Source organism: Cajanus cajan, chromosome 4 (genome assembly GCF_000230855.2).
Source record: "Cajanus cajan strain Asha chromosome 4, NIPB_CcT2T_4, whole genome shotgun sequence".
Taxonomy (NCBI): domain Eukaryota; kingdom Viridiplantae; phylum Streptophyta; class Magnoliopsida; order Fabales; family Fabaceae; genus Cajanus; species Cajanus cajan.
Genome location: NC_138520.1, coordinates 75,483,453 through 75,507,153, shown reverse-complemented (window position 1 = coordinate 75,507,153; position 23,701 = coordinate 75,483,453). Strand labels below are relative to the sequence as shown.

The window sequence follows — 23,701 nt, the reverse complement described above, 5'->3', positions numbered from 1 at the left end:
TATATTCATATATTCTAATGTTAAGATCGATAATTATTTTTGTATTTTAAATAATTTGATATTTATTATTATTCTAATATTAATTAATATATTTTCATGTATTATTATGTTTAGGATCTTACTAATTTTTATTATGATAATAGTAGTTTATTTATATAAAAGTATTATAATATTATTATTTTAAATAATTTTACTATCATATAATTGATTTCAACTGTAGTCATTATAAAAGTCAAATGAATTTTATATATTATAAATAAAAATAATGATGATAAATTTTAAGTGATCTGGATTTTTTAGATGTTAAAGTTTTATGAGTTTGAGAAATATTAATTTTATAAAAAAAAATATTCTAAACAATAAGTTATTTCTTCATGTTAAAAGTTAAAATTTATAATTATTTTTCAATAATTTTTTCTTTAAAGTTGGATAATTTAAAATATCTTATTTGTTGAAGTAAATTTTAAAAGTTTCATTTTTATAATTCTTAGTTTTCGTATTATATTTATTGTGTCTAAATTAATTATTATTATAAAATTAAATTTACTTATTAATTTTTAATAAATATTATATATATATATATATATATTAATTATTAAATAGAGTAGGTTGAATTTTTGAATTCACTTAGATAAATGAGAGACAGAATGAGATAGGGACATTTTTTCACTTCAACTTCTAATATCATAAATTTTAATTATATAGATATATAAATTAAATAAATATAGTATTACAACAGAATTAATAAAATAATATTTTACATTCTAATAAAATAATTTATAAGATAAATTTTTTTTAAAGATTTAGAAGAAAAAGATATATCTATACATATATTCTAATGTTAAGATAATTATTTTTATAATTATTTTTTAACAATTTTTATTCTTGTAAACTGGATAATTTAAAAATTCTTATTTGTTCAATTAAAATTTTAAAACTTTTTATTTTTATAATACTTGAACTTTTGTATTTCATTTATTATATATAAATCAATTATTACTAAATTAATTTTCAACATATATATATATATATATATATATATATAACTTTTTTAACTATTAAATGAATTGAATTGAATTTTTAAACTCACTTTATTTATAAGACATAAGATATTTTTTTTAATTTGACTACTAATAACTTTTTATATTTTTTTTATCAAGATTTGACTTTCAATAACTTTTTATTAGTTCAAAGGAAGTATTAAAAAATAGTATTTATAAATATTATAAATGTAATGAATTTTTATTTGTATTATAGTTGTAAAATAATTAAAAATATTAATTATTTTTTTAAAATTATAAACATTAATTAATTAGTTGAGAAATGATTAAATGAACAGAAATAAGATTAATTTAGAAAAAAAGTTAAAATTATTTTAAAAAAATTAATAATTTTAATTAAATTAATTAATTTTTCTAATGGGTGTAATTTTGTTGAAATGATTTTATAATTAGAGAAAAAAAATTAATATATGCAACTTGAATACTTCTAATTTTTATACTTTTGCAAAATTTTAAAGAATTAATTATGTTACCTCAATATAAAATAATAATTTTATATAGGTAAAAATGAAAGTAACTAATGTAAAGCACGAACACGAGTATATGAGTATTGTGGTAGTTGCCCAAAAAATTAAGTTGTGTTGTTGGCACTTGGCAGTTTCCCATGTGGTGAACCTCACGCACCGTATGGGAACAAACATGACCCAATTGATAACTTCAGAGTGAGTTAAGAGTTTCACTGATCACAGTCACAGGTTGCTTTCGCACACCCCTTTTTTCGTGCGCAAACTGTTCCCGTTGGTCTTTCTTTCCCTCTTCACTGCAACCCCTGTTTTCACACTGTGCCATCATCTCCACAATCCAAAGCATTCCCAGGTACTCCACATTTCTCTTCTCACAAATGGGTCTCAATCGTTTTCCACAATTTCCAAACTTTTTTTTCCCTTTTAACAAATTCCTTAATATTCACAAATGGGTAATGTAATGCCCATCTTACGTTAACGCAACGGTTTCGACAATGACATTTTTTTTCCCTTTAATGTTTGATCAGACATTATCGGTGGGCAACTTAGAGATTGTGGGGTGTTGTTGGATGGAGTGAAGTTTTGTGTTTTTCGTCCAAGATTGGATTTTTCGTTGTGGGTAATGATTGATTCATTTGCTGGGTGTTGAGCTCAAATGGGGGTTGTTTGTTTCGTGTTGTGAGCTCGGGTTAGGGTTTAGATTTGAGGATTTTGTTTCTCTTTGGATCTGGGGTAATGTGCTGAAGCTAGTATGGCAATACAGCTAGGCTCTTTGGTGGTTGTTTTAAATTGAAATTTATGTGTTTGCTTATGTGATAAATTAAGGTGATCTCACTTCATTTTGAGAATGTGGGTTGCTTTCTTGTCGTTTCCCATGTTGCCTTTTCTTAGTTATATTGGAGAGTGGACATGAGTTGTTTTAATTTATTTTTGAATATTTTTTTTATTCATGATTAGTCGACACCAGTTTCCGCCAGTATTATGTGTCTGCATTATCCGTGTTCCTTTTATTGCATTCAATTTTGTAGGCAAGGCTGCTAGTAAATTATACGTACATTATGTGTTAATTATTTCTATTTTTATTTTCACGTGGCCATAAAATTAAAGATTTATAATAATGGACAATTACTGAAGTATAACAAGTCTTGGATTAGCATCTAGTTTAACTATGTTGAATTGTTGATGCCTCCAACTCATTAAAATTATAAGGCTTTACTCAAGAACTGCTTCTAGTATTCATTCGAATCCGCTCAGCTTTGTTCTAGCTAGCAGATGTATGTTAAGGGTTGGCTTCATCTTCTAATACCTACCCATGTTTTCTGTAACAAGTCCCACATCGGGAAGGTCTCCTTACCAGGGAGGCCTTATAAGGCGGGAGGTTCTCCAACCTCTTGGGCCGGCTTTTGAGGGATGGTTCCCCTCCTTAGCCTTATGCTCGTTACAATGGTGCTTTCATTGAGAGCCAGCCAAATCGAGAAGGGCTACCCACGGAGGGTTCTGACCACCGGAGGGTTCTGACCGGCAAGGGCCGAGTGAAGTACCGGTGAGTAAAGTACCGTGGAGTGCAGCCATCGAGGACGCTGGCTTTCGAAGGGGGTGGTAATGTAACAAGTCCCACATCGGGAAGGTCTCCTTACCAGGGAGGCCTTATAAGGCGGGAGGTTCTCCAACCTCTTGGGCCGGCTTTTGAGGGATGGTTCCCCTCCTTAGCCTTATGCTCGTTACATTTTCCCTTCTCTCAATTTTCCTCATTCCATTGATCCAACATGTCCTTGAAAAACTATATATGAATATTATATGCACCTATACAGCAGTTGCATGGTTCATGTATCAGTTACACCTCTCTGTGGTATTGAATATCTTGACATGGTGATCTTAAAGATGCTATGCCTTGTTGAGATTTGTGGGTATATTTTATTGTTGATACATATTTGAACTTTAAACTATAATGGATTGTGTTTCTTGAAAAAAACTAAGATTATCAACAACTACAATAAAGTCTTTTCTTGCTAGATGAGATCAAATAACAATTCTTTTGGAGAGGCCATTTTTAGATCTAAGTGAACTAGTGAAGTTGGATACCTAGTTTTACACTTATATGTGTATCTAAATGTTCTATTGTTTCAAATATTGATTGATCAACTGGTTTTTGACAGATGGCCTTGCAAACAGCTACTCCTCCAACTACTCCCAGTGCCCAAGTTGTTGGTAATGCATTTGTTGAGCAGTATTACCATATTCTTCACCATTCACCAGATTTGGTCTATCGGTTTTACCAGGATTCTAGTGTGATAAGCCGTCCTGATTCCAATGGTGTGATGACATCAGTTACAACCATGAAAGTAAGTTTCCTAATATTGCTCCTCCATGACTATTTTCTTTTAATTTTCTAAAGATGTTTCCTGTGATGATTAATTGGAAGAGAAAAAACATTGTAAATTGTAATTTGTAAAATAATACCATCTACAAGATTCTAAAGCACTTCTAATTCTTTTTGAACCCCCTTCTCTTCCATATTATATGCTTCATACAGCTAATTGGTTTATACTTCTATTTCTCTGTTTTTACAAAGTTGAGAAGGGTGAAACACTATCAATTTAGACTTTATTGTGCTCCTTTAAATTTTTAATAGATATATCTCAGGCTTTCTGGTGATCTCTAAGTCTGAGGGTTTATGGTGCAGGGCATTAATGAGAAGATTCTTTCGCTAAATTTCAAGGAATTTAAAGCAGAGATAAAAACGGCAGATGCTCAAAAGTCATACAAGGAAGGAGTGACTGTGCTGGTGACTGGATGCTTGACTGGCAAGGATAACATGAGAAGAAAATTCGCGCAGTCATTCTTTCTCGCGCCACAAGATAATGGCTATTTTGTTCTTAATGATGTTTTTAGGTATGTAGAAGACCATGAACCATCAGAACTGCCTCCAGTTAGTGGAGATGGTGATGCAGCTGCTGTTACTGTAACCCCAGTACCAGGCAAGACTATAATTAAAATTATTGTATATTCTGTTCTGGTACAAAATTTGTTCAGGAGTTGTATTCATGCTGTTCTCATTTGTTTACAGAACCCAGTCATGTTGCTGATTCTTCTGCGCCAGATTCCACAAATTCTCATGCGAACAAGGGTCAAATTGTTGCGGAGAATGCTTATGAGCCATCTAATCATCATGAGAGACAGATACCTGTTGAAAATGAAGACAATGTGGAACCCCGTTTTCAGTCTAATGGTAATGATGATTCTCAGGCCACAGAACTGGCTTCTTCAGCTCAAGAGGACGCACCAAAGAAGTCTTATGCATCAATTGTGAGTATTGCTACAAATCTTTCACTTACAAGCACTGTTCTTATTCAGTTTTAGAAGCTTGTTGAATTTGTTATAGGTAAAAGTCCAAAAAGGGAGTTCGGGACCAACTAAAGTCTATGTGCCTACTAATACTGTAAAGTCAGGGCCTAACAAAACTGAGAGCCAGGTAACTGAGTCGGTAGAATCTGCTGAAGTGCCTGATGCTGCTTTGGATAGTGTTAACGACCCTGAAAGTAGTGATGCTCATGAGGAAGGTACGTGTTCTTTGTTTCTTTTTCACATTTGTCATGCTTTGCTTTTCAGTTTGGAGAAAATGAATTTTAGAGCAACATACAATTTAATTTTGTAAAATCATTAAGTTGGCTGTTTGAAACTCGACCAAATATTTTACTGAAACATATTTGTGCTTCTAATAAACACATTCTTCCAACAGTTGAGGGGCACTCCATTTACATTCGAAATTTGCCTTTAAATGTGACGGTTGCTCAATTGGAAATGGAGTTTAATAAATTTGGACCCATCAAACCGGGGGGCATCCAAGTCAGAAGTAATAAGGTGATTATCAGGTCAATGAAGCATTCAAATTACCCTTTTTTTTCTTCTTCACTTCTAATGCAGTTTTGTTGGAAACACTATTTGTCTTTACAGCAGCAAGGATACTGTTTTGGCTTTGTTGAGTTCCTATCTCTAAATTCAATGAATAGTGCAATTCAGGTACAGTCCTCATCAGTTGATAGTTTAGATTTCTAGAATTTTGGCGTTTAGCCATGAAAGTTAATTATATTTATTAAATTGAAGCTGCTTTCAAATTTGGGAGTTATTTAAAGTTGGATGCAATTATATGTACAATTCATGAATCTGTCGCTGCTCTCAATAGATGGTAATGATGGTAATGACTTGGCATAAAAAGAATTATATATAGAAAATTATTTTAAAAAATTCTTACTTGAAACTTAAATGCGTTCTCTTGTTTACATTAGTCTTCTTGAGACAAACCTCAACCATCTCTGCATCTAGGTAGTAAGCCTACAACTCAGCTCCTTTGTAACTGACTCATATTCTAGGTAATGCATTGCTTCTACATCTAGCTGGTGGTAGTTTCTGTAATACACTTGTTTGACGTTGAGGTACTGGAATGAGTTGTGTCCCTTATTTTAACTTCAGTATGCATATCTTTGAAACAATAACAGGTCTTCAACAAATAAAAGCTGAAACATTCTTATGTTTTGTGGAAGACTAAAAAAGTTTGAAAAAATGTATCATAGTTTGGACAACTTTTGGACAGTACATATCTAGGGAAGAGATATGATACTCTTAATTTATGGATCTACTAAATTAGAAACAAAAACAAAATCACGAACATTCCTATCATTCTGTGATGTAATAAAATTCTTGGAGTTTAAAGTTTAATTGTTAATTCCTGAGCTGTATGAGGATGGTGCTGTATGCAAAAATTATGCATTTCCTCTTGGTACCAATTGAGGTTGACATTCATACTGTTATTAAAGAGAGGGGGTTAAAATGTTCTCCAAACTGAAGTTCTTCTAATTGATGATGTTAAGCTGATGAATTCATCTTATCTGCTTTTCCCTTCTGCTATTTTTTGTGTTTTTACATGTTTTTCCCGATTTAGTATTGTGCTTTTTATCTTTTCTCATCTTCACTTGATGAATGCATTTAACTTTAGTACATCATATAATGATATCCAATAGACAGACAACCTTGTTGGCCTTGCTGATGTACATCATATGACTTTTCAACACTGTAATTTGACCCAGCCTATGTCGGCATGATGTGAATGTCACTTATGGGTTAAGGAAAAATCAAAAGAGAAAGACAGCTAAAAATAATGCTGAATGTACTATTGATTGAATTTAATTTGTTGTTCAACACCACCCTATACTTCTATTATATTACTAATTAAATCATGTACTGGCATGAGTAGTACAATACAAGTCCAAGCCCACTAACAGTAAGTGCATTTTGGTTCCAGGTTGGCACCACAAAAAGCAACTTTTCATCATAGAAATCTGGAAGCTACAAAGTTGTGGTGCTTTCATCATGAAAAAATAATTGCTTTTCTTTCACTACATTATAAAACCAAACATACCATTAGAACAGAACCTATTAAAATAAGCAAATATACCAAGAAAGATATTCCCAGGGAAACTAAATATATCTTAAATATTCTCTAACAATCCTTCAAACTAAAATTTACTAACTTTGACTTGTTACAACTAGTAAACCTATAATCGGAGACAAAGGATGGTAGCCCTTATGCCAAATGACTTGGGTTATTAGCTAAGGTTATCAATAATGGATAACAACCTATGGCGATGTGCCAAAAATCCCCCCTTAACTTAAGGCGGACACTATGGTGGACAAAAAAAGTATAAATACATGTTTATAAAAACTTAAAAGGTAGCAAAATATATTAGAATCGTCATGAGTATACTAAAAACAGCAGAATCATATACTAAAATCTCAAAAGAATAATGTCATTATTCATCAAAGCCTCGTAATCCCATCACATAAAATCATGAACAAAATTAATTAAATGTTTCCATCCTATGTCTAAGGAAGCATGACTTTGATTTTCGGTGCTTGATATAGTCCTATAAGTGAGAAAAATAATTGATAATGACATTATCTTTAATAAAGAAACAAAGAACAAAGGAAAAGTGAACAGCATTTTGAAATTCTAAAATCAAACAATGAAGAGACAAAGAACAATAGCAGTCAGTGTCACAGAGAATGAGAGACAAAAAAAGGTAAGGAACATATGAAGAATGTAGAATCGGTAGAAAAAGGAAGAAAGAAATGGAAAGAATTAAAAAAAAGTTTTCTATCTCGTCAGCATTGTTCGCTTTAGTTCAAGCTATCAGCGAGGAGGGTGGTCAAAGAGGGGTCATTGGGCTTGATTGGCCACAAGTATGGAGGTTAAATAGAGAAAGAAGAGAAACCCTAGGTTTCTTTGTGAACATTAACAAGAGTTGAGAGACTGAGTGAAAAGTGTAAGTGATACTTGGGGCTATCTGAAGAAACAAAAAAAGAAAAAAAAAATCCACCGTGACTGCCATAAGCTGCAATAACACCATGGCCATGGTGGGTGCCATAATGCCATGACCCAGGCATTCAACACTAAAAATTTGTCAAGGTTACAAAGTCGCGTTAGATCCACCTATCACTCATCATGAATCTAGACATGGTTCCCAAACCAAGTTGACCCTCATGGTCCAAATTCAAAGATCATTAATATGACCTTCTTGGCTTTGGATTTTACACCAATACCTCAAAACTTGAGTTTTATGCATATGATACATGTCACATATCAACATGTCTCATACAATTCTCAATAACTTGTGTCTTGTTTCTCATATCTTAATTTGCACATCACGTGCCTTCAGAGCTCTCATTACACATTTATTTTCTCGAAGCTTGCACATCAAGTACCATCAAGATTCTCACATCATCTCACATCGCAAACACCACAATCCTTGTTATTAATTCATTTCATGTGTAATTGTGTTCTCATCTATACTCAAACATCTCTTATCACATTTTAAGATTCTCATAATGTCACATTTTACAATACGCAACTATGACCTATGCACAATGTAAGCATAAAATATTGGAGTCAAGGTTGTTAATCTCTAGAGTTTATGTAATTTCGTTGAGATCCATAAACTCAAATTGTAACTCGTAAGAGTTTACTTAATATTAAAAAAAATGTTATAATACTTATAAATAACATAATAGCTCAACATTTTAACTCCATGTTAAAGTAAAATAGCAAATTACAATATTAAGGTAATAATGTTTAGTAGCAAATCATGCTGAATTTCACACAAGAGACATTCTTAAAATGACAAGAAATAAAAAACTAAGAAAAGATTAATTTTTGCTTTTATTAACAAAGGAGGCGAGATTGCTCTAGATTGGGCGAGATTGCTTCCGAATTGTATAAGTGGGGTTGACCAATCTTATAAACCTGACAGTTATTACGAGTTGACCACTCAAGATTGACAACCATGTATGGAGTTATATTAATCCTATAAAGTGACCTGATAGTGTAACCATAAAAGGATAAACTCTAATTAAGATGATATTGGAATTTATCCTAGCCATTGTTGTTGAGTCTAACCTTTATTTACGAATGTATCATTTTTACAAACTTCACACTTGAGATATCCAGTCCTTAGCATGAAAGGAGTGTGTTGGTGATCTCATAAGTCATATCAACTAATGATGTAGCAAAAATAGTGTAAATAAGTGAGGGACAACTTTTACTTTACAAACCGGTTTTGTGGAGTTAAGTTAGACCTAAACCCAAATTCTAAAAATTTTGATTTTGATTTAGGAACTATTTGACCAACTTTGGTTCATTTTGTAAATCACAAGGCACATGGTACAAGAAAAAGTTGTCTTAACTAAGAAACCAACATTTTCATTGGATATCAAGGCCTAGTATGGGATTTTGAAGTTCATGTATTGATATTTGAAAGTCTATTTCCTGTAACATCTTGGGTTCAAGAAGATAAAATATATTTTATTCTTTCAACTATTTTTTGGTTTGAGGATCTTGGTATCCAGAAGGCACAATAGGCTTCAACTAATCCAAGTCACACCTATTGGACCCATTTATGGGGGCAAAGCTCTCCCAATGGTTATTGTTTTCGACATTATTTCAAGGGAATCAAACTCCTTGTTACTTAGTTCAATAGGCGTTGATTATGAATGTTTGTTTAATTATTGGTGCTACTTTTACATGTTTCCCTTTGTATTCTTAGAATAAGTACAAGTCTAACTTGAATGAAACTCTTTAATTTCAACACTATGAATTTATTTTATTTTTAGACTTAATGTTTTATCTTTGTGACTAAATCATTTTTTTCTTTTTATTTATTCTTTGATTTAGAGGGTTAGCCTTTGCTGAATAACAAGGTTTTCTGCTTTGTGATCAAGTAGTCATTCATTGGTTCTAGTTGTGGACATAGCCTCTCCAGTTGTGTGTGTAAAGCTACACATACCTGACCTTCCCCAAGGCTGTGGAGGTTGGGAGTCATGTTCTATCATTTGCATTTTTTCTCATAAAATACCAATTCCTTGTGTTTTTTTTTTGGCAATTAAGCCCTGGTCCACTGTTTTTGAACCCTCCCCACCCCTCTCTCCCTGCTTTTAGTTATATAATCTATCTAGAGTCCTTTCAATTGGATTCGTTTTTTTTTTGGCTAGTAGTGCAAGAACAATTAGTTTTTTTAATCCCTTGCTAAATATGGAGCAGGGTACATTGATGATGTAGTAGTGCAGCTGCTGGTCATCCAACCTGGGGAACCAGGTTTGAACCCTGAGTTCAAATAAGTGTTGGTTTTTGTTCAGTTTTAAATTGGGGAAGTAGAGAGATACGCCTAAAATAGAATTCAAAACGCTGTGCCATCTCTCTTCAATAGAAGGACCTAACTAGTTGGTTGGAAATATCTATAAGCATTTAGAACAGACTACTCTTCTATTGGGAATAAAATTCATGACGGTCATTTATTAGTCACACTGGCTTCAAAAGGACCAAAGTAATTCATAATGCTAGCTGCTAGAATGATTCAGTTTCTCTTCGGTTTTTGTTTTAATTATTACTGGAATGACTTGATGACATTTGCTTGCTGTGTCTGTAACATATTACTTGTAAATCTGGGATTTCCCAATTCTTTCCTTCCTCTCAGCCGAAGGGGAAAGAACATTATATTAGGCCAAAAATTGAGAAAATTATAATGTATAAAGTCATATAATAATAGTTCTAATTCTTTTAATTTCTATTAGGCCAATAGAATGAAATGCAGAATGATTTCCCAGCATAGTAAAACAGTTGACTGGTTGTTGTAATATGTATCGCCACACCTATGACATAATAATATACGTAAGTCTAAATTCTGTCTGCAGTTATCTGTGCTTTGTAAATGATTTTTTTCATTTGTTACTTCAATTTTGATGCACAAATTTTCAAATCTTTGTTCATTATTTAAGATAGTTAGTTTTCTTTCTCAGGCTTCACCTATTCCTGTTGGGGGGCGTCAAGCTGTAGTCGAGATAAAGAGAACCACTACACGAGGTGATTATTACAAATAAAATTGTTTTCATTCATTCTAAAGAACAAAAAAGAGAGAATTAGCTGCTTTTATAATAATTAAAAGAGCTCCATTATAGTTGGTAATTCTATTTGTTCTCTTTCAGTTGGCAGTGGCAGTGGCAGTGCCAGTACCGGAAGACCTAGAATCCCACCCGGAAGGAGTGGGTTACGAAGTGACTCTTTCAGGGGTCGTGGGAATTATGGAGGCGGTCGGGGCTATGGTCGAAATGATTTTGGAAGCCGTGGTGGCGACTTTTCTGGTAGAGGTCGCGGTCATGGAGAAGGTTATCACCAAGGGAGAGGGAGAGGCGGCCGGTCAAGTGGACAAAAACAAAATGCTGTTTCCAACTGAAGTACTAGATGATTTTAAGGAGGTTGTTCTGTGACCCCATTTTTTGGTCAGTTACAAGCATGCAAATCCATGGATTTATCTTGCCAGTTGCCACCCTCAACCTTCCAAAGTTTATCTCATGTTTCTTTCACTGCATTTGCACAGTTGTAGTATTTCTAGTTGTTATTGCTATGATCCTAGTGGGTTAGTAGTGACCAGGAGGAATAGGTATACTTTTTTTAAAAGAAATTGAAACAGATGCATTGATTGGAATTGGCATTAGATTAACCATCAGTCTTTTTTTATTTGTTGCTATGGTGCAACATTATCCAAATTGGGATTTTAATTTAACAAGGGTTATTATTAGTTCCACATTTGTTTCTTATTTAGTTGTAAAATTTAGGAATGGCATGGCATGTGTTAAAATACTGGTTTTATATATTTGTGATGTCTTCTTGGAAAGGCGCTTCAGGATGAATTAAATGGAAACTGGGTGAATAACAGAGAATGTGGTAAAATGGTGTGATCACTATTTGCATTTAATCTTTCAAAAGCTGCATATTTCCAAATGGTGTCTACTTGAAAATTAGATGAAAATGCAATATTTATTAGTTGGATGAGATTTAAATCTGTTATGGCTCCTCAGTTACATACCGAATAAAAAAAATGATAATTATGATTTGCATGCAATCCATGCATTGTATTTATGAAAATTGACAATTTAATGGAATTGACTGAATGCATACAAGTACAACAGGCTGAATATGGTATGAATTTTTTAAGTAGCAAAGGTCTCTTGGTACAAAGAGTTAATATTATTTTATTTATAAGGTTGATCAACTCATCCAGCAAGTGTCCAACACGTTTTCTTCAGCTAAATGACGCAATTTCTTAGTCCCAAAGCGAGCAATTTTAGCAACATGCATTTAGTGACGAATTAAATTAATAATCGAACACGTGAAACAATGCACAACTTGACAAATGAACCATTCATCGGTTTTGAAATTAGTATCTTTTATGTAAGGTTTCATATGAAAAAATATCTTCGCAGAGGAAAAGTTATTCTTACGATAAGTTTATGGTTCTTTCAAACAAGGCTAACTATGTTTGATCTCTTATCACTTTTGTCTTAAAAAATACACACTAATCAACAATCAATTTACTATTTAAAACCAAAAATCAGGAACAGCTGAAAGGTGTTGTCTCTAGTATGTTTGTTTTGAATTTTTGTGACAAGACGTCAAGTGGAAGTTGTTGCTTGTAACTTGCACATAAATTTAAGATTTGGATGTGAACAAATTGAGCAACGCGTGTATAAAACGCCCAACCGAACACGCATCTATCTTCTTCTCCTATTATTTTCATTTCTCAAATGCTTTATTCGAATACTCAAAAAAAAAAAAACTTTGAAAATCAATAAATAAAAAATTAAAAAAAAAGAGAGAAATATGCTTAAGAAATAAACACTTTTAAATACACCTCAAGTAACAACCATACAGTTTTTATTTTAGTATTTATGCCTAAAAATTTTAGGTTTTAGTTTCTATATGAATACTTTTTTATATTTTAGTCCCTATATCTTTATGAGTTAATCATCTATATACTGTTAGTATAAAATTTTTTACACTAACAATCAATCATATCTATTAATAGTGTCTTTTATTTTAATTTAATTAAATAAACAAATGACATAACACTATTAACAGATCTGATTTGTTGTCGGTGTAAAAAAAATTTTACACTGACAATGTATAAGTGATTAACTCTATCTTTATTTTGTGACAGTTTTATTTTATATAGTGAAAAATTAATAATAAAAACAAATATAAAAAGTAAAATAAATTGGTCGTACATATACTAAAATATACTAAACTTCGTAAGTGTAAATATTTCACGAAAGAATTATACTCTCTATAAATATCTCATTAATAATTTCAGTTGTATTAAATATTGAAGGAAAAGATAAGTGTAGATTATTTTCTTAAAAAAAAGAAAAATTGATTTGAAGTTTTAGAATGGAATTTTGATTTATCTTAAAGTAAATAAAAAAAGAAAATGGATATATTTATTTATGTTTGGAAATGAAAAGAGAGGAAAAAGGTGGGAGTGAGAGGAGAGGCTAAACTCAACTGGGTTGAAAAGTAAGAAAAAGGGAAACAGCAAAGCAGGAATGGGTGTGACAAAACATGGACACGTGTCAGAAAGGGAAGAAAAGTGGATGACTAGTTGCAGGGGTCTAGCTCTAGCCGTCACGTCACTCTGACACGCTTTTCACCACACTCACGTTAGCCACGTCAGCGCGTGTGTGCAACTTGGTCCTCTCCGAACTGTGCAGGGACGCGTGGCACTCTCCCAGTGCGTCAAAGGAAAAGCGCAACTTGCATGGGGCCCACCACCGGATCCTCCTCTATTCTGATATGCTGCCGTGTTGTCCGGAGATTCCTTGGATTTTTGTCTGCCCCCGAACCACCCTCTGCCGTTCGATCTTCTATATCTGTCACTCAACTTGCTCTTAAAAATTTCATGAGACAAAGAAAAAGAGAAAGTAAGCAACATAATATGATATGCCATTATGGTTGTGACTACCCTCCCACCCTTGCTTTGCTGGCCTCCTTTCCTCTCTCATCTCATTTTTCCCACTTCCTAACTAATTTCTTTTTATAATTGTCTAATTATACAAAATATTTATAATAACTAATACATTATCCATTTTTTTATTCCTTTACAATATTTAAACATCAGACTTATGATAAATAGATTAAATTCAATATTATTTAGATTAATAATTTTTTAGCCGTTTATTTTTTTATTTATATTGTTGATATAAAATATTAATTTTATTGATAACTAATTTTTGACAAAAAATTTAGTTAATTATTTTTAGTAAAGTCTCATCTTTTATTTATATTTTTTAAATATAAAACTCAAACTCAATATATTATTTATAATGATTGAGTTTATTACAAATTACATCAATAACTTGTTGATTTTGGTTATTAATTATACTATGGTGCATTTTATTTTATTTTCTTATTTTTTCCTTGATATATATAAGTTCAAGAAAAAAGTTCTTTTTTAAAGTTTATGAAAATGAAAATTTTTATTTTTATTTTCATTATCACATCGGGTGTTGTTTAAAGGTGTTGGACGTGATGCTCTACTTCATTAATGTCAGGTATGAGATTGGTAGCACTAACATGAGTTAGAGTAGAAATCCTTAACTTTGTCATGTCGAGTGTGGGTTAAATGACACCAAAATGTAGATGTCTATGAAGCTCTCTAACTTGGTGATCTCATGCCCCAATTAAGTGATGTTGGGTATGATCAAGACAAAAACTCTCTACCTAAGTGATGTTGGGCATCAATGGAGTGACGTCAAACATTAGTCAAACAAAGGCTCTTTACTCAAAATGGGATTGGATGCAGATTTAACAACATTAGGCATGATTATTACCACATGAGCTTTATTTCATTCGCACCAAGCACAAGTAGATTGATGTTGGGCGTGGACAAGTCAAAAAGCTATGTGCCTCAATGATGTCGAGCGTAAGGAGATTAACGTTGTGGGCTACCTATTGAAACTGTGTCAATTTTGTTATACGAGGTTTGAACATGTATAGGCTAATTGAGTCTATTACATATTGTATGTTGATATTTGTTGCTAACTCTTTATACATTGATCTGTGATAATGTATATTGAGGATTGAGTTGTTAAAAAGTTCTATGTTGAAATATTAAGGTGATTGTGTTGAAAATGTTTAAAGCATTAAGTTGTGGTGTGTTAATTGACTTGGGATTAAAGGAGAAATTATTTTTAAAAAGTTGAATATCTCATTATGAGGATATATATAGTGTTGTGATATTTTGCAAATCCAATTGTTGAAAAATCTTCTTGAGAAGTTGACTCAGGAAATGGATTGTTGAATTTCCTCTAAAATTTAATTAATAAGATATGAGAATCAAGTCGAGTTATACTCTTTATAAGCGATCACAATATAAGGTTCAAGTCGAGCTATACTAATTTTAAAGTGACCAAATATCGATTCGTATGAGTCAAATCGAGTCATACGTGTACAAAGGATCAAATCAAGTAAGGTATAAGGTTCATGACCATAATCCCTAATGGAATACTTGAAGGGGCATAGTATTTGAAGGATAATCAACAAATTAGTCACCTATAAGACTTAGTTATGCATGCTTAGGTCGTGATACGCTTACACTTAAGTTATTCTATCCTAACAAAAATACTAGACCTTCCTAGTTTAAATGATGAAATTTGAGAAATCATATTGTTGTGGATTTTAATTCAAATTAGTTAGTGTAAAAAAATTGCGTTGTAATTAGTTTGATAGAGTCAAGCCACTTAAATTGTTCACCTATATTATAAGAGACTTCTTAATTGTAATGCATAACAACATATTTAATTGTTGTGTGGTGCATATGTTGTTGGATTGACGAATGGTGTTGTTCTCACATTATGTTGTTGTTTGGGTGAGTTGTAGTGTTGTGGTGTTGTTCAAGTTGAATGATGTGTTGTATTATTCATATGCCATGTTGATATGTGACAGTTATATGATAGTGTTATATGTAGACAATTGATTGTGTTGTGTAGTTGAGTTGTAAGTGGATAAATGTTGAGGCAAGTTGAGTTGTTTGTATTGATAATATAGTTGCATTTTCTTGTATACTTGATATGTTGATTATCTTTGAAGGTTAGCTTACCTTGCATGTTTCCTTGTGATTGAATTGCAATAATTATATTTGATATGAGAGAAAAATAGGTATAGATAAGAGGAATATTTTTTAGACCATGCTGATAGATGTTGGTGTAAATATTCTTTTGGCCTACTCTTATGTAGTTGGTTGGTAGACGTTGCTAACTAGGATTGTCATACTTTCAATTGGGATTATTATAGATGTGTGTGTATGTATATATATACATACATGATTTTGAGGTGTAGTTCCAAGAAGAAGTTTTTATGTTTTCAAGATATATTTCTTTTATATATATATATATATATATATATATATATATATATGAGGAGGGTTTAAACGACACCGGTGTAACTTTTACTAAGTGTTACACCGCTCAATAACTTTAAGTTAAATGTGAATTTTGTAAATTCAACCGTTAGATTGAAAGTTTTTTACTCTTAAATCATATATACAAAATTTTATATTAATCCAAGATGATTTGATACTTCATTTTTATAAAACAAAATTGATGTAATATATTTATTTCAAAATATAATAAAATATGAACAATTTGATTACCCTCAAGTTGTTGTTTAATTTTAACAAAATTTGATATATACATATAAAATGATATGAATTTTCAATAACGGTTAAATTTACAAAATTCACATTTAATTTAAAGTTATTGAGCGGTGTAACACTTAGTAAAAGTTACACCGGTATCGTTTGAACCCTCTTTTATATATATATATATATATATATATAGTTACATATAAATTTAAAAACTGCTTAAATATTAATATTAATAATATATTTATATTTTTTCACTATGAACAATTGAATTATATTTAGTGAATCGTTACAATAATTATATAAATACATAATTTATCCTTTCCTGATAATCTACATGGAGAAACTTATATAAAAGAGATTTCACTCCTTATGAATAAAGACAGTCAAATTTGCACAACTCAACACAACCCTAAATTTCTATGTATATATAAAATAAAATAAAAACTAAATGAGCCCCATGTTAATATACGTTGTTATTCCATTTAAACTATGTCTATATAGTACTGCAAATTCCTGAAAACAATAACTTAAATATAATTAAATAAAGAGAGTTGCTACGGTACCCTCAAAGATCGAGGAGTTTCAATACATTTTTCTATATAAACTCATAAAAGATTTAAAAAATAATTTAATTATAAATTGAATAATCTAAATTATACTTATAAAATAAAAGTAAGATAAAATTATAAAAATTAAAATTATAAGATTTCAATAATATTATAAAATATTAGAAAAAAAGAAAAAATTAATAAATAGTAAAAATAGAAAATTATTAAAATTACAATATAGAAATTCAAAAATTTAAGACAAAAAGACAAAAAATATACCTAAAAATTTATTAAAATTAAAATATAGAAATTAAAAAAAATTAAGTAAAAAGATAAAAATATACTTAAAAATTATTAAAATTAAATTATTTAAATATATAATAATATTATTACAAATAAATTAAAATATATAAAATAAAAATAAAATGACTAAATAATTTAAAAATTGAAAAAATAAAATATCATAAATATTATTTAAATAAATTATTAAAAATATAAAATATAAAAAATTATACCGGTACGTTCTCAAATAAGATGGGTACCATAGAATTTCTCTTAAATAAAATGGAACTTTGAACGGTATGATCAATACTCGGGAGATCGTGATAGTTATGCGCAAAATAAAAAATAAAATAAATAAGAGATAAATTACTGAATATATACGAATATTTATTGCTACTTTATTTCTATCACATTTATGAATGTTAAATGAATGATTTATTAAATTTAGCTACTGGAACCAAATATATATATATATATATATATATATATATATATATATATATATAAATGGATCACTAAATAAAAAAGTAAAAAAAAAAAAAACAACAACAACTAAAGGCAGTGAACTTAAATTCTATATACCCTATTTCAAGTTTTCACTACATTTTTAAAGAAAGTTTCATGACATTAATGGGATGAGATGCTAAAGATTTTTTTTTTCTTTTAATATTGTGCTAAAGAGAAAATTTAAGTGTTTTTTTTAATTATGTTATCCGTATAAAGTATTTATTAATTTTATTAATAATTAATTTTTGTAAAAAAATTAATTGATTTTTTAATGAAAATTTTCCTTTTAATTATATTTTTATCAATAAAATTTGAATATAAACTCTTGCTAAAAAATAACAGATTCAAATTCATTCATAAAAAAATTATAAAATGGATAATAAAAAGTAGTAAGCGTAACAAGAGGAAAGAATTTAATCTGATTGCCAACGCATTTTTGTTTTACCACATTGCCAAAGCATGTTAGCATAGTAGATGTAAGGATTTGCTATAATTTTTATTTTAAAAAAATATTTTTTCTTATAAAATAAACGTATTTTAATTTTGATCTTTATAAAAAAAATTGTTTTTCATAATTTTAAAATTTGAAAACTTTATATTTTTGTAAAATAAATAAAATTTATTTTTAGTCTTTATAAAATATTCTTCTTTAATTTTCATCCTTCTAATATCTAAATTCATTATTTATTTGTTTTTAATAATTATTTTAAAGTAAATAAATAATATTTAAAAATAAAAATAAAATTTAGAAGTGTAACATATTGACAAGGTTTGAGATAACTATGATATCACATGAAAAGGTCACTTAACCTTATAATAAATATACTTAATTAAAAATAATCATATTATAATAAGGACTAAAAATATAATTTCAATTTTTTTATCTATATAAAGTACCAAGATTCAAATCTATGATTATATGTATATATTATCTTAATTAGTGACAAATCCAAGATCTTAAATTAATGAAATCAATTTAAAAAAAAATTGATAATCATAAAAGAATGAAACATATATATAAAAAATAATTATAGTGAACAATATTATATATATATATATATATTAATAATTTAATTAAAGTGAAGAGATATATTTATCCACCCTAACTTATTATCGACCGACTTTAATGATCTAAGAATATTTTCAAATTTTAAATAGATTAAAAGAAAAAAAAATTAAAAATATATTTAAATTTTTTTATTTTCATAAAACATGCGGAAGTTTAAACATCTTTAATACTACTTTTTATTTTATTTTATGAATAACTCTTTTTAATAGAACATCGAACTTAAGTCTACTTCCACCTTCTTTAACCCATTAAATACTATATATTTGATAAAACTACTAATGATTTATCCTTTTACATAACTTTTGGAGTCAAATAATAAATTGAATAGAAGTAATATATATATATAGATATATTCCTTCTAGATGAAACTATAGTTTATTAATTATAATGGAAACACGTCCTTAGTACATGTTGTGAGAGAAAGAATAAGAAACAAGTAATCAAGTTGCGCTGGTGATTGAAGTCTCTCAACCAAAACCAACCCGCAAAAGCCACCAAATTATCCTGAAAAGCATGTTCTCCGTATCTCACCCAAGGCTTTCTAGAAAATGCACTTATTAATTCATCTTTAATAAAGTAATTATTCTAATATAATGAGATGCAAAATAAAATGTTTAAATATTTAAAATAATTATTTATTAAAATTGAAACTGAAGACTATACTAGTCAAACAAAAACAATATTGTACTAATATATGCAGGGACGGAGCCAGGATTTCAATACTGGGGGGCCGAGAATAAATAATATATAATTTATAATAAATGAAAATTAAAGTATCAAAAGCATATTATCTGACAAAACTAGATAATAATTAACATAATTTAATAAAAATTATTTCTCATATTTACATTTGATAAATATATCGAACATATTGCAAAATCAAGTTATTCAAGTATGTACCTTTATTTCTTAAGTTGTGCCCGTCGTTGTTTCATGAAGTAAAAATCATCAATTATCATATCAGTTGTAAATCTTCGTGCAATCTCCTTCTCAATATAAACAATCATGTAGTCAGTAAGAAAACCATCTTCCATCTTGTTGCGCAAACTTGTTTTTATAATCTTCATAGCTGAAAAAGCACGTTCTGTAGTTGCTGTTGACACGGGCAGAGTAAGAACAAGTCGTATCAATCGATCAATTAAAGGATAAACATTTGATTTGCCAACCTCTACTAGTTTTTGACATAATTCACCAAGAGTTGACAAATTATGAAATTTGGGATCCTTTGGCACATCAAACTCATAATGTTGCAATTCATATTCCATATGAATCATTTCTTGGTCAGAAAAATCTGAAGAGTAAAATTTCTTAGCTAGACTACAAATATCACAAGCATTAAATGATTTGAATGCATCTTTAGGATCCAAAGCTACACTCAACATAAGAAGTTCAGTTGATTGCTCGCTGAATCTACTATTCAATTCTTTCAATTGATAATCTATCGCTGCAGTAAATATATCTACACGATAATGATGCTCAACTGTCACAGAATCCTTTTTAAGCCGAGTTCGAATTATGTCAGAGTAAGTAGCACTCATATCAGGAATTGGTACACCTCGGCTATTGCAAAAAGAGTTAACATTTTCTAAAAGAGAATCCCAACCAAAATCCCTTAACTTTTGAATTAGTGACTTTGTGCTAGAAACCAAACACATAGCATTCACAATGTCTTGATTCTTTTGCTGCAAAGCTTGACAAAGCTTGTCTGTGATTCCCATAATTTCTTTCATAACATGTAAAATGAAAACAAATTCAAAAGACATCAATACTCTGAAAGCATAAGTAGCATCACCTCGTTGAGAGCCAGTTCCATTAACCACCAAATCTTCAAGAACTGAAGTAAACATGCGTAGAAGGCTACATATTGAATTGAAATGAGAACTCCATCTAGTATCTCCAGGTCTTTGTAGTGTGCCAATTTGATTAGCTCCCCTCCCAGTTTCAATCTCATCATTTGCAACCAAACGTGCAATTTCAGTCTCATAAGCATCATGTAACTCATCATTGCGTTTGCAAGAAGAACACACAACATTAACAATCCTACTCAAGTTTTGAAAAAAAGCATGAACATCACTTGAATCTTTAGATGCAGCAACAAGAGCTAATTGTAACTGATGAGCCAAACAATGTACATAATATGCATAAGGACATTCTTGAAGAATAAGAGCTTGCAAACCATTCCACTCTCCACGCATATTACTAGCTCCATCATATCCTTGGCCTCTAATATTTTCAATGTTGAGATTATGATTAGACAATACTAAACAGATTTCTTGCTTAAGAGTGGATGATGTAGTATCTTTCACATGTACTAAATCCAAGAAGCGCTCTTTAACAAATCCATTCTTATCAACAAATCTAATAACAATAGCCATTTGTTCTCTCTTAGATTCATCTCGAGCTTCATCAATAATCAAACAAAATTTTGCATCACCAATCTCTTCTCGAATTTCATTTTGCACCCTTCTAGCAAAAACATTTAAAATTTCTTTTTGAATAGTAGGTGAAGTGTATTTTGCATTTTGAGGAGCATTCTCCAAGACAACTTGATCTACTTCGTTATTATAAGAAGCTAAGAGTTTAATCATTTCAAGAAAGTTACCTCGATTTGTTGACCACAAACTCTCATCACGTCCTCTAAAAGCACAAGCTTGAAATGTCAACCATTTAACCACATCGATGGATACTTTAAGACGCAACCGATTGCTTAGAATTTGCTGTGAAGTTTTCTTGTTCAACACTTTATCAATGTGGCATGATTGATTCTTGAAATCTTCTAAACATCTAAGAGCAGCATTGTGAACAGAATTAATATTTTTCCCCATGTGAGATAAAAATGCACAATCTTTTCCATTATTCACTTTCTTCCAATTTCTAAATCCTGCCGAAGTGAATGGACTTGGTTTTTTAGAAAATAAAAAACATGGAAAACAATAGGCAGCATCTTTTTCCGGTGAATATTCTAACCAAGAAAACATTCTAAACCAATGAGCTTGAAATCAGCGAGGATGATCTTCAAGACCTGAAAGTGGATACAAATCCATTAAAAATTGATATGGTCCAAACTTCACATACGCCCTACGAATTTGCAAACGCAATGATGAGTTACATGATGCTTATGAGACTGAAATTGCACGTTTGGTTGCAAATGATGAGATTGAAACTGGGAGGGGAGCTAATCAAATTGGCACACTACAAAGACCTGGAGATACTAGATGGAGTTCTCATTTCAATTCAATATGTAGCCTTCTACGCATGTTTACTTCAGTTCTTGAAGATTTGGTGGTTAATGGAACTGGCTCTCAACGAGGTGATGCTACTTATGCTTTCAGAGTATTGATGTCTTTTGAATTTGTTTTCATTTTACATGTTATGAAAGAAATTATGGGAATCACAGACAAGCTTTGTCAAGCTTTGCAGCAAAAGAATCAAGACATTGTGAATGCTATGTGTTTGGTTTCTAGCACAAAGTCACTAATTCAAAAGTTAAGGGATTTTGGTTGGGATTCTCTTTTAGAAAATGTTAACTCTTTTTGCAATAGCCGAGGTGTACCAATTCCTGATATGAGTGCTACTTACTCTGACATAATTCGAACTCGGCTTAAAAAGGATTCTGTGACAGTTGAGCATCATTATCGTGTAGATATATTTACTGCAGCGATAGATTATCAATTGAAAGAATTGAATAGTAGATTCAGCGAGCAATCAACTGAACTTCTTATGTTGAGTGTAGCTTTGGATCCTAAAGATGCATTCAAATCATTTAATGCTTGTGATATTTGTAGTCTAGCTAAGAAATTTTACTCTTCAGATTTTTCTGACCAAGAAATGATTCATATGGAATATGAATTGCAACATTATGAGTTTGATGTGCCAAAGGATCCCAAATTTCATAATTTGTCAACTCTTGGTGAATTATGTCAAAAACTAGTAGAGGTTGGCAAATCAAATGTTTATCCTTTAATTGATCGATTGATACGACTTGTTCTTACTCTGCCCGTGTCAACAGCAACTACAGAACGTGCTTTTTCAGCTATGAAGATTATAAAAACAAGTTTGCGCAACAAGATGGAAGATGGTTTTCTTACTGACTACATGATTGTTTATATTGAGAAGGAGATTGCACGAAGATTTACAACTGATATGATAATTGATGATTTTTACTTCATGAAACAACGACGGGCACAACTTAAGAAATAAAGGTACATACTTGAATAACTTGATCTTGCAATATGTTCGATATATTTATCAAATGTAAATATGAGAAATAATTTTTATTAAATTATGTTAATTATTATCTAGTTTTGTCAGATAATATGCTTTTGATACTTTAATTTTCATTTATTATAAATTATATATTATTTATTCTCGGCCCCCCAGTATTGAAATCCTGGCTCCGTCCCTGGCTGTTGCTCATCAACTTCAGCAACATCATCAACATTTGTATCTAAATTTGAAATTGGTGTATTAGACAGTGTTTCTTCATCATCTCTCTCTTTTCTTTTGAAAAATGATTCAATAGTTGTCTTCCTCATCTTCATTGAACCTAAAAGAATTTAAAACTATAAAAATCATACGAAATAGGCAACAACACTAACACAGTAACACTCTTAACAAATTCTAATTAAATTGAGGGGAAAAGGGTTTTCAGCATAATAGCAAAGGGGAAAATATTAAAACAATTAAAAGAAAACATTCATTAAAATATTAGTAACAAAAAAGAAGTGTTAATTTACCTTTTGAA

General features: G+C 30.4%; 3 protein-coding genes across 6 annotated transcripts; 2 read left to right on the top strand and 1 right to left on the bottom strand.

Moving 5' to 3' along the window:
- The first annotated feature begins 1,648 nt into the window (after window positions 1-1,648).
- Window positions 1,649-11,655, top strand: LOC109801724 (nuclear transport factor 2). Of its 4 annotated transcripts, none has more exons than XR_014433406.1 (10): window positions 1,649-1,877; window positions 3,682-3,867; window positions 4,209-4,503; window positions 4,593-4,831; window positions 4,908-5,085; window positions 5,265-5,386; window positions 5,483-5,545; window positions 10,646-10,742; window positions 10,871-10,934; window positions 11,057-11,120. XR_014433406.1 is itself a non-coding variant. In XM_020362840.3 (9 exons), the coding sequence occupies exons 2-9, from the start codon at window positions 3,682-3,684 to the stop codon at window positions 11,302-11,304; spliced, it is 1,395 nt and encodes a 464-aa protein (XP_020218429.1). In that variant the 5' UTR covers window positions 1,651-1,877; the 3' UTR covers window positions 11,305-11,655. The 4 variants fall into 4 exon arrangements, 2 of the variants coding, with proteins under 2 accessions (XP_020218429.1, XP_020218428.1); XR_014433405.1 differs by having other exon boundaries at window positions 1,650-1,877; window positions 5,480-5,545; window positions 11,057-11,119; XM_020362840.3 differs by lacking the exon at window positions 10,646-10,742 and having other exon boundaries at window positions 1,651-1,877; window positions 11,057-11,655.
- An 8,204-nt stretch (window positions 11,656-19,859) lies between these two features.
- Window positions 19,860-21,972, bottom strand: LOC145957531 (uncharacterized). Its single transcript, XM_083073805.1, has one exon. It carries the CDS (start codon window positions 21,933-21,935, stop codon window positions 19,860-19,862), a length of 2,076 nt encoding a protein of 691 aa, XP_082929931.1. The 5' UTR covers window positions 21,936-21,972.
- Window positions 21,973-22,212: 240 nt separating this feature from the next.
- LOC145957530 (uncharacterized) lies at window positions 22,213-23,157 on the top strand. The gene has a single exon (XM_083073804.1). The coding sequence runs from the start codon at window positions 22,213-22,215 to the stop codon at window positions 23,155-23,157; it is 945 nt and encodes a 314-aa protein (XP_082929930.1).
- The last annotated feature ends 544 nt before the right edge of the window (window positions 23,158-23,701 follow it).